The 18,259-nt window shown below is 31.3% G+C and overlaps 1 protein-coding gene across 8 annotated transcripts in view; it reads right to left on the bottom strand.

Moving 5' to 3' along the window:
* The window catches only part of LOC129246167 (probable phospholipid-transporting ATPase IA), a 142,878-nt gene that overhangs the window by 33,929 nt on the left and 90,690 nt on the right, over window positions 1-18,259 (bottom strand). For 4 of the 8 annotated variants that reach the window (XR_008582445.1, XR_008582444.1, XR_008582446.1 and 1 more), the window contains exons 10-13: window positions 17,951-18,148; window positions 17,237-17,842; window positions 15,929-16,182; window positions 15,752-15,850 (exon numbers count right to left, since the gene is read on the bottom strand). Coding sequence is in view for 5 of the 8 variants with exons in the window: in XM_054884743.1 (XP_054740718.1) it covers window positions 15,752-15,850; window positions 15,929-16,182; window positions 17,237-17,842; window positions 17,951-18,148 (1,157 nt within the window). In the remaining 3 variants the exon portion in view is untranslated. Of the gene's footprint in view, window positions 1-1,741; window positions 2,255-15,751; window positions 15,851-15,928; window positions 16,183-17,236; window positions 17,843-17,950; window positions 18,149-18,259 lie in introns of those variants that run through there. The other 4 variants (XM_054884740.1, XM_054884742.1, XM_054884739.1 and 1 more) reach the window with 2 other exon arrangements.

Here is an 18,259-nt window from a genome sequence, read left to right as displayed (position 1 = left end):
TCGTTTCTAAGTTAAGTTCTTAAACCACCCAAGACTTAAAGTCACCATTTTCGCTGCTCATGAATAAAAACTAAAAAACCAAAAGTAAAAAAATTGTAATTCCATTAAAGTTGGTTTTGGAAACTCTTACAACTTAAAAATCATTATCTGTAGCTGCTATTTTTTTACTTGTAAATGGAATGTCATACATTTAAGGTACGTAGATGTGTGGATTAACAGCTATAAAAACTTTATCCCACATTGAGGAACAAATCACAACTGACTTTATAAATAAAATAAAAATAAAAATTAAATAGAAAGTTACAAAATACTTTAATAGTCCCTTTCTCAACTAACCTCCACCATTAGAGCTCACTTTTAAATGCCAATAAACATATTTTTGCGCTATTAAAGCTTGGCCTGTTATATTAAAGATTAATTAAAGTGCACTTTAAAATTTGTGGTTAAGTTTAAAGTCAAGTAAAGAAAACTGAAATTAATTATCGCAACCAACTTTGCTCACCGGCATTACCAGCCTTTAAAATACAATAGTTGAACAAAGATTTGGATTTTCGCATTAGACTAGCAAACCAGCCACTTCATCACACACTTGAGAAAACGAAAAGCGCTAAAGTGCACTTTAAAGTTAGAAATAGTTTTTTGGTTCGTTTAGTAAAGCAAATTTAGCTTGCTTCAATGGTCAGTGATTGGGATCCGGATAAAAATGACGCCTCAGCGGTTATGGTCGCAAAATTAATAGAAATAAGGTATTAACTCAGAACAGCGTTAGACAAAGTGTATAAGTCTAAGCTTATAAGACTCCTTGGCTGTGTCGAAAAATAAAAAATGTTTGTCCCAAACATCCATGTAGTTTTTTTTTGCAGAGTTTTTTCAAACGTCCCTCACATTCATTAGTTGGGTAAACTGGCCTAAAGGAGGATGGTTCAATGAGTAGAAGTCCACGCAAGTGGGGAAAGTTACTGACCGCCATTCACTTGGGAGTGGCCAGGACGATTCTTCTGCATATGGTACAAGCAGCTCACAACGTCCGGGATTACCCACGTATCCTCTGGGTAGCTTCCGAACACCTGTTCGGGAGTGAGCTAACGTGAGAAGGCGAGGCATTGCAGGATAGCTGGTTGTGCGCTGAGTTTGGGACCCGCCACTTAAAAATCCCCCCCAATGAAAACAGCAACAAAGCCTCGGATGAGAACTACCTTTACTGATGGCGAGCCCTGCGAACGAACTAAGGACTATGATTTGAGGGCATACACCTGGAATGTCCGGTCCCTTAATGGGGAAGGTGCCTCTGCCCGGCTGGTTGATGTCCTCGTGAGAGTAAAGGCTGACATCATTGCTATGGACGGGGCAAGGCAAGAAAAACATAGGACCTTGCGACGTCTACTACAGCTGCCATGTAAAGGAGCGCAAATTCGGTGCCGGATTTGTTGTGGGAGAGAGACTTTGTCGGCAAGTGCTGTCGTTCACTCCGGTGGACGAGCGTCTGTGGCATATTTTCATCAATATAGCCTTAAGTATATAATTTAATAATAATCACAAAAGAAAAAATTAAATTAAGTACAGCTGTATAGCTACAAAAAAATTTACATATTTAGATATATAAAATTTAATTTTTTTTTATATAAAATATAAACCATAAAGCTTTTGATATACAACAATAAACATTTAACAATCACACTTATTACAAATTCTTGCTAAAAACATTTATATTGGCCACATATATATACCCTCTGACTATATTTTAGTAACTACTAACAATTCCTCTAACTATCAACCACAAAAGTTATAAAAACAGCTGCGCTTATTTATATTTGACAAGTGTTTTTCTTTTTTGTTTGCTTCTGCACAACACTTTGTTGTTGGTCTTTCCGTTCTTCTTTTTGTCTCCCACTTTCAACCTCCTTTACATCCTTTGGTCTCAATTTTTGCTTACTTTTATTAATATTTTTTCTCCTTTAGTCCCCAAATTTCGCCACCCTAAATATGCAATGTTGTCATAGTCGTGGAAGCAGATGCCGTATTATCGCTTTTCCATTGCTGCTCATCATCTGTTTCTAAATTCTCTACAGTGATAACTGAACTGCGTTTACCTGCCACTTGATTAGGCGCGTTGCCTTTTTTATGGTAATTATGTTCCTGTAATACTTCCGCAGGTTGTTGTTGTTGCTTTTGTTGGCGCGTTGTATGATTTGGACGTCGACGAAACGCTTCTACGGAGGTAATGCGACGCCAAGCGGTTACGGTAACTGATAAGCTGCTAGGCGAATGCGATGAGAGTGAGATGTTACAGGATTCCCGTTGCAGTGGTCCAGGGTGGAGTTGATTTTTGTTTGTTAGTTAATTCGAAGTTGTTGTTGTGATGCAAAATTTTAGCACATAATTTTGCATTTCAAAATTTTTCATTATTTGGATTACATTTTTTTTGTTTAATCGTAGCGGACACAAACACGCGGTGAGGGGAAAGCGTACAAAAGTGGGAAAATAAAAGAAAAGAAAAGTGAGTGACAAATAAATAAACGGCAAATACATACAAATGTACTTATACAATTACAAAAGAAGAAAACCAAACGTACACATATATACAGTCATATGTATGTATGTAAGTATGCAAGTGTTCATACATGTAGATGTGTATAACTAAATTTTGTATTACACCAGTTTGAGTGTAGGAAAAGTAAGTTTTGAGTTGACAGAGAGACATGGAAAGATAGTGAGTGAATTTTTGTAGGTAACTCTAAAGTTTACAAAATCTTTTATTCTAATAAATTATTAGATTCAAACGAACTAAGTTTTTCAAACAAAACCATATATATTTGTTTTTGTTTTTTTGTCATATATCTGAGTCTTAATTTTTTGCAAGTTCTAGAGTTGCTTTTTAACAAAATTGTGTTTGTTCATATTTTTTGTCTAGTACAAAAACAAGGCATATTAAACATTTGTTTTTCTATTTCAATGTAATCTTCGCGAAAAATATAATAATAAATATATATTTTATAAATATTTTTTTTTTTTACACAAGAGTGATGTAAGATGGATAGGTCTACAGACTTGTTCATAAAGAGAAAAGCTATGTATGTATATAAGAGACACTAAAGTTCGATTTTTCTATTTATGAAGCATTTCAAAAGTGCTTAATTTTTTATGAATTTTGCTAATAGAATTATAAATATATATTTTTTTCTAAACATGAATGCCTTTTTCCCTAAGCAAAGCTTAATTAGCTAGCTTAGTATATTTAATTGACTAAAACTCGAAACATGGAGCAATGCAATATTGTTTAAATATCAACAAATCTTAAAGGAAATAAAAATCTATTTAAAATATGCTGATTGGTGAGTACTAGAGTTCCAATCCCTTGATGTGTTAAAAACCTTACTTAAAAAATAAAAAAAAAATTTTTGTTTTTAAATCTAACAATTTTTTTTTAAATTTGAAAAAAAAAAATATTTTAAAATTAAAAAAAAAAATTTCGCAGTTACCAGCTTTTACGCTTAAGTGGCTTACCCAAACTAATGCACTTTAATGCACATCTCAATAAGACCATAACTTCTAACGTAGCTCAATATTTTTCTAACTAATTTCATATAAAATTAGCCTTTTAAGTACTTTACTCTTTTAAATGCACTTTAGTGCACATCACATTTATATGCAAGCGGAACCTTTAACGAAGCCTTACATCTACATATTATATTTCATAAAATTTCACACAAAATTAGTTTTTTGAGTGATGTACTTCCATAACTGCCTTTATTAAATATAGATTTTTATGTAAAAAACCTGATTTTTAACGGAGTATACCTTTTTAAAAAAATCTCCCTTAAGTAATAGGACTATGAATAAGTTCGTGCGGTTTTTTTTCGAAATTTGAAACTTTATTGACGTAAAATGGTTACAAATTTAATATTCAAAGTATTGTCCATCGCTTGCTACTACTTTTTCCCATCTTTCTGGCAATTCACGGATTCCCTTTGTGAAAAATTCGGTCGGTTTTGCCGCAATCCACGAATCGATCCATTTTTTGACTTCATCGTAATTACGGAAGTGCTGGTCAGCCAGGCCATGTTGCATCGATCGGAAGAGATAGTAATCGGATGGCGCAAGGTCTGGACTATACGGCGGGTGGGGTAGGACATCCCATTTGAGCGTTTCTAAGTATGTTTTGACCACTTGTGCAACATGTGGCCGAGCATTGTCATGTTGCAAAATAACTTTGTCGTGTCTATCGGCGTATTGCGGCCGTTTTTCTCGCAGTGCTCGGCTCAAACGCATCAATTGTCGTCGGTAGACATCCCCCGTAATCGTTTCATTCGGTTTCAGTAGCTCATAATACACAACACCCAGCTGGTCCCACCAGATACACAGCATAACCTTCAGGCCATGAATATTCTGCGCCGACGTCGATGTTGAAGCATGGCCAGGGTATCCATACGTTGCCCGACGTTTTGGATTGTCGTAATGGACCCACTTTTCATCGCCAGTCACAATTCGATGCAAAAAACCCTTTCTTTTGTGCCGTTGAAGCAGTTGTTCGCATGCCATAAAACGGCGTTCAACGTCTCTTGGCTTCAATTCATACGGCACCCAATGGCCTACCTTTCGGATCATTCCCATGGCTTTTAAACGTTTGGAAATGGTTGATTGATCAACTCCCAAAGTTTTTGCAACCTCTTCTTGCGTTTGAGCCGGATCTTGATCGAGCAATTCCTCCAATTCGGTATCCATGAACTTTGGCGGCGCACCCTCGCGTTCTTCGTCTTCCAAGCCAAAATCACCACTTTTAAAGCGTGCAAACCACTTCTGGCACGTTCGCTCAGCTAGAGCATGCTCACCATAAACTTCCACCAAGATACGATGACTTTCGGCTGCTTTTTTCTTCATATTAAACAATTCCCCGCAAAAACACATTATTTGGCACGAAATTCGACATTTTCAAGTGTGGTAAAAATATTGTTGTTTACGCTTCAAATAAAAAACTTATACTGACGTTTGTGCCTTACGACAGTAGCTCTCCAATGAATGTTTGGAAATGTGGATCGATGGAATAATAATCAAGTTACGCCATCTATTGTAAAACCGCACGAACTTATTCATAGTCCTATTACTTTACTCATTTAACTGCATTTTAGTGCGCAGTGAATTTATATGAACTTTTAGCTGAATTCCACTTGTTTCATCAAATTTCATACAAAATTAGCGCTTTAAATAACTTACTCGCTTAACAGCACATCTCATTTAAATACAAACTTTTAGAAAAAATCAAAATATTTTATAAAATATCAAACAAAATTAGTCTAACTCGCTTAACTGCCTTACTATCTTCACTGCCTATATTTTATATCTAATACAAGCGACTTTTAGCAAAATTATATCTTTTATGTTTCAAAAATTTCATTTAAGGCTTTTACTCACTTAACTGCGCATCACAGTGAAATGGAGCTCTACATGTTTCACAAAATTGCATACAAAATTTCTATTTGAAGAACATTTTTCGCTGCACTACACTTTACTGCACATCGCATTTAAATGCAAACTTTTAGTGAAACTTTTATTACCTTTAAATAAAATTTCATTTAAAACTTATACTCACTTAACTGCACAACCTTTTGAGATACTTGCTTTTAGCGGAGCTCTGCATATTTCATAAAATTTCATACAAAATTTTTATTCTAAGAACCTTACTCGCTTCACTGCACACCTTACCTTATAAAGATAGGGTAATGCTTTCCGTGGAACTCGGTATTTGAAGTGATTTCAAACAAAATTAGTATAAGGCTCTTGAACCTTTCACTTAAGTACCTAATCCGCTATACCTCACTAATAGCTTTGATGCCAAAATTTTTTATTCTCCTATTCTAATTCAGCGGACTTATTATTTATCCACGCTTCCATTTGAAATCGTCTAATTGACACGAATATAAGAAAGAGCAGAGATATCTTGATGTATTTTTAAAATTGAACTACTTGAACTACTTTTGAAAGCTGTTAATAAATTTTCCAAATTGGTTTGCTTGCATTTAACAGAGTCGAAAGTTGTATTCTAAGCCTTTCGAGCTACTTAAGCGGATTCGGTTGAATGCCTCGGGTAGTTAAGATTTTTATGTGGGGTGCTTAACCAGGTTTTACTGTATTAATACTCTTTGCATTGAATTCTTTTTCTACTATTATATAAGCAGCTTTAAAACAAAATTAAAAGAAATATTTATTAACCTTTCTTTCGAATATTTTAGGCAATCCAAGCAGTTCGCGCCAGTAAAATTCTTCAATTCCAATAACTTAACTATCAAAACGACGTTTTAGTGCTAGTTGGGAAGCACCAGACTGGCACTCAACCATTTCGCCTACCTACCTTAATACTTAATTGCATTACCAACCTAATAAAATTATGAAAGAGTTTAAGCAAATTTTTTAAGCAAATAAAAATATAATATAAAAAAAATCGTATAGGTATATTTTAATTTTGCTTCATTGTTGAAAGGTGAAAATGGGGAGACACAACGAGCTGTTGGTATTGAGTTGAATTGCTGTAGTTTGACCGGAGTTAACTCAAGCGAAAAAATGGTACTCTGCTAAATGGTATGTTTTTTCAACTCCAGGGCCGATGCATGTCTTTAAAGGCTAGATAATTTTTATTTACTACAGCTTTGAAACTTGCAAATTTTTTCTTTGACAGACAGTTGAGAAAACGAAATGACTTAAATGGAAATTTTAAGTTAGGAATATTTTAAACTGCTCGGTAAGTAAAGCTTACTTTATTCATTGTTTAGATGAGAGAAAGGCACTGAAGTTTTAAGATTTATAAGATTTTCATATTTAAAAATATCTTGTTTTTTTTATAAAGTAGTCAGGCTGACGAGACCCATATGAAGCATCGAATAATAGAGAAGAGTTTCTTTCAGTCGCTCTAGGCAGGGCATACATGCATATCTACCTTGGCAAAACTTCTTATAAGAAATGCAAAAGGAATTGACTAAATATCTAAACATGGAACAGTGCAATATTCTTTTGAATACCAATAACTCTGAAGGAAAATAAAAATCTATTTAAAATATGCTGATTGGTGAGTAATGGAGTCCCAAGCCCTTGATATGTTAAAAAAAATTTAAAAAAAAAGTATTTAAAGAAAAATTAAAAAAAAAATATGTACAAAAAATTGCACATCTACCGACTTTTTGCAGCTTAGTGGCTTTCCCAAATAAATGCACTTTAGTGCAAGATATGCAGCACTTCTTAGTAAGATGTCCGGTACTGAAAGATATCAAAACAAGATACCTAAACGCAGCCAAGCTAAATAAAGCAGAAGTAATAGATACAGGTACTTAATGGCCACAATTGAAAAAGACTAACTTGCTTTATATACTCAACCTTACGCTATAGAGAATTTCTTATTGCAGAGTTTAGTTTTTAAAGAATTCCTACTACTACTACTACCACTACTAGTGCACTTCTCAATACGACAATAACTTCTAACGAAGCTCAATATTTTTTCCGCGATTTTTAAAAGTTCTTTTAAGAAACCATCGGCCAGTGCCGGTATACATATAAGCGTAAGTAGGTCCTCGCATTTGAGGGCCAAATACCCAACAAGGGATGTACGCGTAAATTAAGAATAAATGCCGTCTCCTTTGTACAATACATAATTAATGATCTCAATGAAATCCAAGTTGGATTAAAAATTAATTGTCTTAAATGTGAAGATAAACATTTTTAAGGCATTTGAGTAATAAAAGTTGTTAATATTAGCATAAGAAATTAATTCTGTATGTAACTAATTTGGGCCCTACGCCCCACGCGGAGTTTAAGGATATTATATATATATATATGTAACTAATACATCGAACGAAAGTAAAAACAAACGAAATATCTACAGTGGCCGACAGAAGTCTACATACACCCCTCCCTTTCGTTGTTTACAAAGTACAAACACTTTGCTTAAAAATTCCATAAACAATATCATTTGAAATCGTTTTCTACGTTCACGTTAGAAATTTAGTTATTCAGCACAGGAAAGAAAAAAATCATATGGCGAAATTTCAAAAATATTAAACTTAAATCGTGCAACAGTCCAGACCATTGTAAAAAACTTAAAAATGGTGGTTCCACCGAAAATACGCCGCGCAGTGGCCGCCCATGCAAACTACCCCGCAGAGACGTCAGCTTGATTCTAAAAGAAGTGGACAATAATCCAAAAGTTTCTGCTCCGAAATTAGCCGAGGATATAGCAAGCTTATCCAACAAGTGTGTTCATCCAAGAACAATTCAAAGAGCTCTGAACAAAAACGGCTTTCATAGTAGAACACCATGAAAAAAGTCTCTTATTTCTGAAAAAAAACACCGTAAACTTCGCCTGGAGTTCGTCAAAGCACACATGGAAAAGGGAATGGATTTTTGGCAATAAGTTTTGTTTACAGATAAGTCGAAGTTTAATATATTCGGTAGCGATGGAAGAGTAAAAGTGTGGAGGAAAAAAATACTGCACTGAGTCCGAAGAATTTGGTATCAATAGTGAAGCATGGTGGCGGCAATGTAATGGTTTGGGGAGCTGTTGCTACATCTGGAGTAGGAAGATTAGTATTAATTGAAGGTGTTATGGATCGTTATAAATACAAATCACTATTGGAAGTCAATCTGAAATCTTCGGTGGATGATTTAATGCTTGATCCAGGTTGGGTCTTTCCACAGGATAACGATCCAAAGCACACAACGCGCATTGTGAAGGATTGGCTGCTTTACCATGCTTCAAGCCAATTAAATGCCACCGCAAAGCCCGGATTTGATTATTTATTGAACATGTCTGGGAAAGTTTAGATCGAAAAATTAGAAAAAATCCGATTTCAAACGCTTCACTACTCAAAGAACGACTAATAGAAGCTTGGAACAAAATAACTTCTGCAGAGTTAACAAATTTAGTCACCTCGATGCCACGACGACTTCAAGCACTAATTGATGCTAAATACTAGTAAGCAATATTACTTAGAGTTAAGTGAAGTTTTTCACACTGGAGTAAGACATTTATGTACTGTATGTAGACTTTTGTCAACGTTGGTTTTAGGTTTTTTTGCCAAAGCTTTGCTATTTTATGTTAATGTATGGATTGCTTTAAGTTTATAATGATAAGAAAATGCTTTCAAATAAAACTGTGCAAACACATTTTTTAGTAAAGCTTTTGAACTTTCAATCCAGTGAATCCAGTGTATGTAGATTTTTCTGTGTAATGATGCCAATTATAATAGTTCTTGTAGCGACTTTTTATATAGATCTAAACTGGTAAATGGATAAAAAGCTGCATTAGCATAAAAAGTGCAATGAACCATGGGACACGCTTTACGCTTGAATAGTAAAAAAAAAACCATTTTTGTAATTTTAAAACAAACACACATGAATTTTACATATAAACAAATGAAATTATGAAAAATATTTGCTATTACAGGTTTTTTGTATACAGTTGCTTTTTTATTTGCTAAAAACTCAAATCAGTTTATTTTGCATGGCAATACAATGGTTGTAGTACTAATAAAAAATACTATTCAATATATACTAAAATCACTAAAAATGTTAAAATCACTAAAATTACTGAAATAATATAATTAGTAGTTGTTTTCAGGTAAGTAATATTTGCATATTTTATATATATTTCTTTTTTGTGCCCATATAGGTACATTTGTATACATATGCAACTAGCATTTGTAGAGCGCCTAATTTTTATTAAAGAAAACGTAAATAGCTGCTTAAAATACAATTATTTTCTTTCTAATATTACAACCAAAAGCAAAGCATTTGACTCCTTTTGCATATTCGCTATTCTTGCATGCCGCGTGACCTAAAAAACTCAGCCCGCCTCAGTCTAAATTACCCTCATCTAAGTTATTTTAAACTTTGAGCCGAAGGTCCTGGCAGCCAATGCGATAAATAAATAAATAAAATATTTTAAACTTTACTTTTTGATTTGCAGCCTGCATTTGCAGAATTTCCATGAACCGTTTTTTTTTTGTTTTTTGTTTTTTAATTTGTGCTTTAAGCATTGAATGTGCATATTTGTGTTAAGGCAACCATGTGATTATACTAAGTTTCTTTCTTTATAATATTCGTATTATATTGCCCACGAAACCATTATTAGTACAGTTTTGAGTAGAAAAAATCATAAATTTTCATTGCAAAATGAGATAACTAAATATAATATAAAAAATTAAAATTATCTTAAAAAAATATTTTTTACTTTAACTCTTAATAAGTATTTCGTTTTAAGCAATAATTTTATTAATTAAACATATTTCGGTTTTTTTTTTTGAATTTTCAATTAATTTTCACATAATTGAAAAAAAAAATTTCTCGTTTTTCTTCTTTTTTTTGCTTTTTTGAATTTTCATCAACGCTTTTTTTTCGTTCCTTTTTTTAATAAATATTTTTATTTGTTGAACCACTTACAATATTTATTTTCAAAACTGTATACGCATATTTACTACAATTGAAATAATTTTACTTTTTATGCTTAAGTAAGACTTTCAATGGACCAAAAGAGCTCTCTAAATTTTAAAAGATGTTTGGATGTTTCAAATATGTGTGTATTTCCCAAGAATATATTTTTTATTTGTATTCATTTCTTTTTACGCCTACTTTAGTTTTTGATCACTTGATATACATTTTTTTTTCAATAAATTTAGTATTTTTCACAATTAATTTTTTAGTTTAATTCATTTTTTATTTTAATTCATTTTTCATTGTAATTCATTTATATATCACTATGTAATATTGAAAAAAAATCATTAGTTTTAAAATAAAATGTATCAATTTTTCAATTATTCTTAAAAATTAATATAAATTTAAAAACTTTATAAATTAAAATTGTTTATATATATTTTAATAGAAATAGAATTTTTTTTATAGAAATGTTATTTTCGCAAAAACACATGAAAATAACTTTAGTTTTTAAGAATAAGGCTGTTTTTATATTTCACTCACAAATTTAGTCGTTTTATATATTAATTTAAATTTGCTTTGATATTCATTGTTTTAAATTTTGTATTTATCTTTAAGTGAAGTAATTAATTAATTTAATTATTTATAATTAATTTAGTTCTATATCATAATTTTTATTTATTTATAATATATTGCTTATTTTAATCTTTTACTTTTCCTTTAATTTAATGTTTTACTATTTTACTTATTTTTAATTTTTCATATATTTATAATTTTATCGGTTAATACTTTTTAATAGTGCTAGCCAGTTTTGTTTTTTAGTTATTATGTAATTTATTTTATTTTTCATATTGTTTATTTATATTATTTATTTAATTTTTTTATTATGAATTTTTTGCTTATTTAAATTTTTTGTTTTACTCAATTTTTTTATAGTGCTAATAAATTGTTTTTAGTTATGTATAATTTATACAAAGGGTAATTTTTTAGCTATTATCTTCTTAAACAGATGGTTTAAACAGCTCACGTACGTTTCGTGTTTTGATTCACTGTCAAACATATTCAGTTTGGTCTATAATTTAACCATGAATCGTCTTACAAGCGAACAACGCTTGCAAATCATTGAATTTTATTATAAAAATGCGTGTTCTGTTAAGAAAATTTAAGATCCACTTGTTTATCGAAAAATTGTATTCAGCGACGAAGCTCATTTTTGGATCAATGGGTACGTAATTAAATAAGCAGAATTGTCAATTTTGGAGTGAAGATCAGCCAGAAGAATTGCAGGAGCTACCAATGTATCCAGAAAAGGTCACAGTTTGGTGCGGCTTATGGGCTGAAGGTATCATTGGACCGTACTTCTTCAAAGATGCTGCGAATCGTAACGTAACTGTGAATGGTGAGAGCTACCGTGAAATGATATCCAACTTTTTTTGCCCAAAATGCAAGAGCTTGACTTGCATGGCATGTAGTTTCAGCAAGACGGTTCCACATGCCACACAGCACGCGTAACAATGGACTTGTTGAGAGGCGAGTTCGGTGAACATTTTATTTCACGTTCGGGACCTGTCAATTGGCCACCCAGATCATGCGATATAACGCCTTTATATTATTTTTTGTGGGGCTATGTTAAAGCTCATGTCTATTCAGACAAGCCTGCTTCAATTAACGCATTGAAAGACAACATTAAAGCATTTATATGTGAGATACCGGCCGAAACATTGGAAAGAGTATGCCAAAATTGGACTAAGCGGATGGACCATTTGAAGCGCAGTCGCCGTCAACATTTGCATGAAATAATCTTCAAACATTAAATTATATGGACTGTACTATCGATTTAAATAAAAATTGCATGCATTTTTCTGAATTTTACGTGTGTTTTTTGAAAAACTTTCCTATAGCTCTTAAAAAATCCCCCTTTCGATAATTTATATACTTTAGGTATCAACAACCTTTTACGCTTTGTCAAAAGCTCAGGATGGTTCAATATGGAAAGGGGAATGTAGCCCAGTCCCCGCGGCTCACAACGGACCCATTTCGTGGTCTAAGTGGCATCGTTGTCTCTATGTGCCAAACCTAACCTATAACTTTTTTACTTATTTATAATTTTGTAAGCTAATAATTTTGTACAGTGCTAGTTCGTTATGTTTTTAAGTTATTTTGAAATTTATTTTATTTTTTTATTCTTAATTCTATTAATTTTTTAGCTATTCAAATTTTTTTTAGTTTAATCAATTTTTTTTATAGTGCTAGTAAATTTTTTTTAGTTGTGTATTATTTATACAGCTTATTTTAACAATTATTATGCATATAATTTATTTTTATTTATTTAATTTTTTTTTTTGTTTATTTATAGTTTTATGGGTTAATAATTTTTTTATGGTGATAGTCAGTTTTATTCATGATTATTAAGTAATTTTCATTTACTCTTTTTATTGCAATAATTTTTTTAGGATTAATCTTTTACTTATTTTAATTTTTTTGGTTTAATCATTTTCTATAGTGCTAGTAAATTTTTTTTAAATTATTATGTATTACTTATATAATTTAGTTGAATTCGTATTTTGCACATATTTTATTGTTATTGATTTTTCGTACATTTTTTATTTTTTATTTTATTATCTTTATTTATAATTTTATGGGTTAATAATTTTGTATAGTGGTAGTCAGTTAGTTTTTTTAGTTATTATGTTATTTAATTTATTTCGTTTACTGCTATTCATTTGTATAATTTTTTCATTATACATTTTTTTTATTTAAAAATTTTAATCCAATATTTTTGTTTAATAAATTTTTTATAGTCCATTTTTTATATAAACATTTTTTTTCAAATTAAGCAATTTTTGTTATTTTATATTATTATTAATTTTTTTTTATGTATTGTTTTTTATTATTTTTTTAAATATATTTTCTTATTTTTCATTTATTTATAATTTTTTGAGCATCTTTTTTTCAGTTATTTGAGAAATTGTATTTCATTGTTTATTTCTGTTTGTTCGTACTATTTGCATATATACATAAGTAAATTAGTATTATTATTACTTAGGAACATTCATTGCCTTTCATTATACCTTTAGGTACATAGATTCGTTGTTTGTTGTTTTTTTGTATCGGAAACAATTATTTTATTTTTAAGTTAAAGAATGTACCCCATTCCACAAGCTTGTACAATATATAAAAATAGCAATAATTTTGCTCAGCAAGTAATAAAAAGTAAGCAACCCACAATTTCATTTAGAAGCAAAAGCAAAATAAGTGTCAAAAATAAGTAAAGAAAGCAAGCAGGTATACATACATTATCAATAACGGTAATATGATTAGCGGTGTAAGAGGAAGGAGCTAAGCTGTGCTCATTAAAACCAAACAAGTTAAAAACTAGTGAATTTGGGAACTAAAACTTTTTTTTTAATATCTAAAACAAAGTAACAAAAATCTAGTAAAGCAAACAAAGGGCACTGTACAAAAAATACGACAAACACATTTTTGTTAGCGGGTAAAAATTTTCACAGAAAAAACTCTAAGTCATAAAGAAACTGTAACGAAACTTTAATTTCCAAAAAAATTAAATAAAACTACATAAACTCATCAAATATTTACACTAACACTATTCTATAACTTTACAATTTTCACCAAACAAATGCTGAGTAAGGTGTGAAATTAGTAGGTAAGAGCCGCAGCACTACTGCTATTGCGGTGTTTAGGAACTTAGAACGATGCTAAACGAAAAAAGCAATAAGGAATTTCTTTTTAATTCTTTGATGTTCTAAAAATAAGCAATATTGTATGCCTAAATGTTGCACAAAATCAAAAAACAACGAAAAAATTTGTGGCACAACTTTTGTTGGCTCAGCTTAATTAGTAGATATTTTCACACCCGTCTAGGTTTTTATTTTAATTATTATTTATTGGTCTTTAATAATAAAAAAAAATTGTGTCAACTAGTATGCAGAACAATTCAAAATTAAATTTTTAGTGAGGTATTCAAAAATAAAAACCAACAAAAAACAAAAATTTATTTCGGCATTGCGCTCAGGCGGTAAATACCAAAGGAAGGCAAAGTGTGGAGCGCGGCAGTTTTTGGTGGCACAATGTACAGTTCGCATTTAGATCACACAAAAAAAGTAAATACAATAAATACATTTCTCTTATCAGTATTTTTGGAAAAAAATATTTTTTCGAAATTATTTTGGAAAATATTTAAAAAATTAAAAAGCATTTTTTGACAATTATTTTCTTAAAAAAACTATGTAAATGCTGCCCTAATTAGTTCAAAAAATTAAAAATTTTAAGTTGCAATCGACAACTCACTCTAAAATATTTTAAAAAATTAAAAACCATTTTTTGACAATTATTTTCTTAAAGAAAACTAAATGCTGCCCTAATTAGTTCAATAAATTAAAATTTTTAAGTTGTAATCGACAACTCACCCTAAAATATTTAAAAAAATTAAAAAGCATTTTTTGACAATTATTTTCTTAAAAAAACTATGTAAATGCTGCCCTAATTAGTTCAAAAAATTAAAAATTTTAAGTTGCAATCGACAACTCACTCTAAAATATTTTAAAAAATTAAAAACCATTTTTTGACAATTATTTTCTTAAAGAAAACTAAATGCTGCCCTAATTAGTTCAATAAATTAAAATTTTTAAGTTGTAATCGACAACTCACCCTAAAATATTTAAAAAAATTAAAAAGCATTTTTTGACAATTATTTTCTTAAAAAAACTATGTAAATGCTGCCCTAATTAGTTCAAAAAATTAAAAATTTTAAGTTGCAATCGACAACTCACTTTAAAATATTTTAAAAAATTAAAAACCATTTTTTGACAATTATTTTCTTAAAGAAAACTAAATGCTGCCCTAATTAGTTCGATAAATTAAAATTTTTGAGTTGTAATCGACAACTCGCTACATATTTGTGCACGATAATGCCATATTGACTAGTTTTGGGAGCAAATTTATATCGTACAAATTGACTTCATCACTTTTCTTGTTTTTTTTTTAATTATGAAGAATATTTTAAACACATAAAAAATCTCTCTCTCTATTAACATTTCAAACTCTTTAGCAACTTCCTCTTTTTTACGATTTTCGACCTTATATATAGGTAATAACGAGAATAAGTCAAATATTTTGGTAAAAAAATTAAAAAAAAATGTATGAACTATTTTTGAAAACAAAAAGAGACTTAATCACCTATAACACTTTCTTTATACAACCACTTGCAAAAACACGCGCGAACCACACATTTGCCTTCAAAAAAATGATCAACCAATTTTTATTTATTTTTTTTTTCTTTTTCTCTCATAACAAAATATTTCAATCAATCGCTACTTACGATGTCTTCGATTCTCGTATCACATTTTCAGGATCATAGCGACGTATCTCCGACTCACGTACAGCCTCTGTGAGTGACTTGAATACAGTATTATGTACGCTGTTTAACGAAAAAAAAAAATATTTATTATTTGAATAAATTTGTTTATATTTTATTATTTGAATAAATTTAACTCACATAGTGAAGAGCACATCGGGCAACAGCGTCGTGATGGGAATGAGCAGAAGACCCAGCCAGAAAACGAACGTTGAGAAAACCATGCGATCCATGCCCAAGAAAATTGGTGCCAGCATAATGGTGGGCCAGAAATTACTGTAGATCACCATGAAAATGAACCACATAACGATTGAACCCCAAATGGAGGCATGCGTCATCCACGTCCAGGAGTTGGTGATGAGACCGGCTTTGAAACAAACTGTTACGACGACATACTGATGTAGATAAGAGAGGAAGGTTAGAAATTTTTCAACAAAAAAAAAAATAATTGCAATAAATTTCTAAAATAAAACAATATATCTGGTGTTTTTTTGAGAGCTTGAGAGCCTAAAATGATAAAATAAATCAGAAATATTGTTGGAATGAATTGTTTTTTTATAATCTGGTAAATAGTTTCATGGCATTTATTTTTTGAATATACGAGACCGCCGCGACCACGAGTTATATGCTGCACTCGTTCAGTTCAATTTTTGACTACTTTTTCCAATAAAACTAAATGAACTCAGTCAGTAAAAACGCGACGCAAACGAAGGTCATTTCATTTCACTTTTTGTACGAGCTATATTTTATAGGCACGTAAGCCAAGATCCTTAGGTAAAATTTTCCACGTAGTTGAAGAACAAAGCCCAACAAGTTGAGAACGACAACGAATCCACCTCTCGGCGTGTTCTTCCACACTTTGCTCAATAAAATTCGCAAAAAGATTTATTTTTTTTTGCATGTAAATTTCTACTTTTGGTAAATTTGTTCTGGTTTAAAAGATTCTTGATGACTAGCCAAGCTTTACTGGACAGAAATGTGAACATAGTTTGGCATTCTCAGCTATGAAATCATAGTTATATGCAGATATCGATAGTTCTCATGCAGCTAAAAGAACACCCGATATATAATAAAATATTGAATGAAATAATAAAATTTCGATTTCTAAAAATATTTTACCATTTCCAACGGAATCTACCACCAATTTAAAAACAAAAATTTAATATCGCAAAATTTTTGCTTTAAAATTTTCCCCATTCCACCTTTTAACTTTAAAAATTATAGTATTAAATAAAAATTATTAAATGAAGATAATTTTTTAATTTAAAATTAAATAAAAATATTTTTTTTTTAAGTAAAAAACCAATATTCCAAAATAAAAAAAATTGATTTCTAAAAATATTTTACAATTTCCAACTGGACCAATTCAAAAATAAAAAATTTAATATCGCAACATTTTTGCTTCAAAACTTCTCCCCATTTCACCTTTTGCACCCCCCGTCTACTCACCGTATACACTATATTGCCCAACACCAGGTAGTCACTCGTCTTGCCATCAGACCATACCGATTCTCTCATTATCAGCATCGGCAACCAAAACAGCCACACCGAATGTGACAGCGCATTGAGTATCCACACCCAGAACACTTTCACATTAAAGAGTTTAGCATCTTGTGATGGCTTATACAGTTGAGGATATTTTAGCATCGTTTCCGCCGAACAGACCTTATCGAAGAGACCCAAAGCGAAGGGCGGCAAAGCGGTAAACATAACATTATACAACCCTATAGTCCAACGTTCGAAGAGAATTTGACCCGACCAACCAGAATAGATGGCGAACCACAACTCGATCACATACAAGCACACATTCTTATAGAAACTGTATAGAATTAATTTTGTGATGCGACTATAATTCCAAGCGCCGTGTACCAACAGCAAACGTTTCAAATAGCGAAATTGTGCAATGGAATAATCGGAGGCACAAGCTGCCTGTAAGCCTTCAACACCTGAAATGCCAACACCAACATGGGATTTTTGTATCATAGCCACGTCGTTAGCGCCATCACCGATGGCGAGTGTAACGGCACCCGTAGCGTGTGTAACGCATTCAACGATCTATACGGAGAGTGGAAGAAAAACACAACAACAAAAGAGGAGATTTCGTGAATTTTTTTGCAAGAATTTGAAAGACTTAAGAGACTTAAAAGCATTTAATGACTTTACCTCCGCCTTTTGCATTGGCGAAACGCGACAACAAATCACCACCCGACACACCAAGCAAAGTTCTAGAAATTCCTGCTTCAGATCGCAGCTTAATGCATACTTCAGTGTTTGGCCATCGATCACAAGCGCTACATTGCACTCCTTCATGTCGGAGCTCTTCAGCTCGTCCACATGGCGGTGGATAATATCGCGGGTGGCCTGAAAAATAGGTGTTAGAATTAAATATTAAAGCAAGAAAAGATGTAACTGAAGCAAGTAAATCGGATTCGTTTTAATGAGTACAGATTGTCCGAAAAAAAAGATTTTTTC

The sequence above is a fragment of the Anastrepha obliqua genome, chromosome 4, assembly GCF_027943255.1.
Source record: "Anastrepha obliqua isolate idAnaObli1 chromosome 4, idAnaObli1_1.0, whole genome shotgun sequence".
NCBI classification, from domain to species: Eukaryota; Metazoa; Arthropoda; class Insecta; order Diptera; family Tephritidae; genus Anastrepha; species Anastrepha obliqua.
The sequence above is the reverse complement of the archived record's forward strand: the minus strand, read 5'-3'. Positions and strand labels throughout refer to the sequence as shown.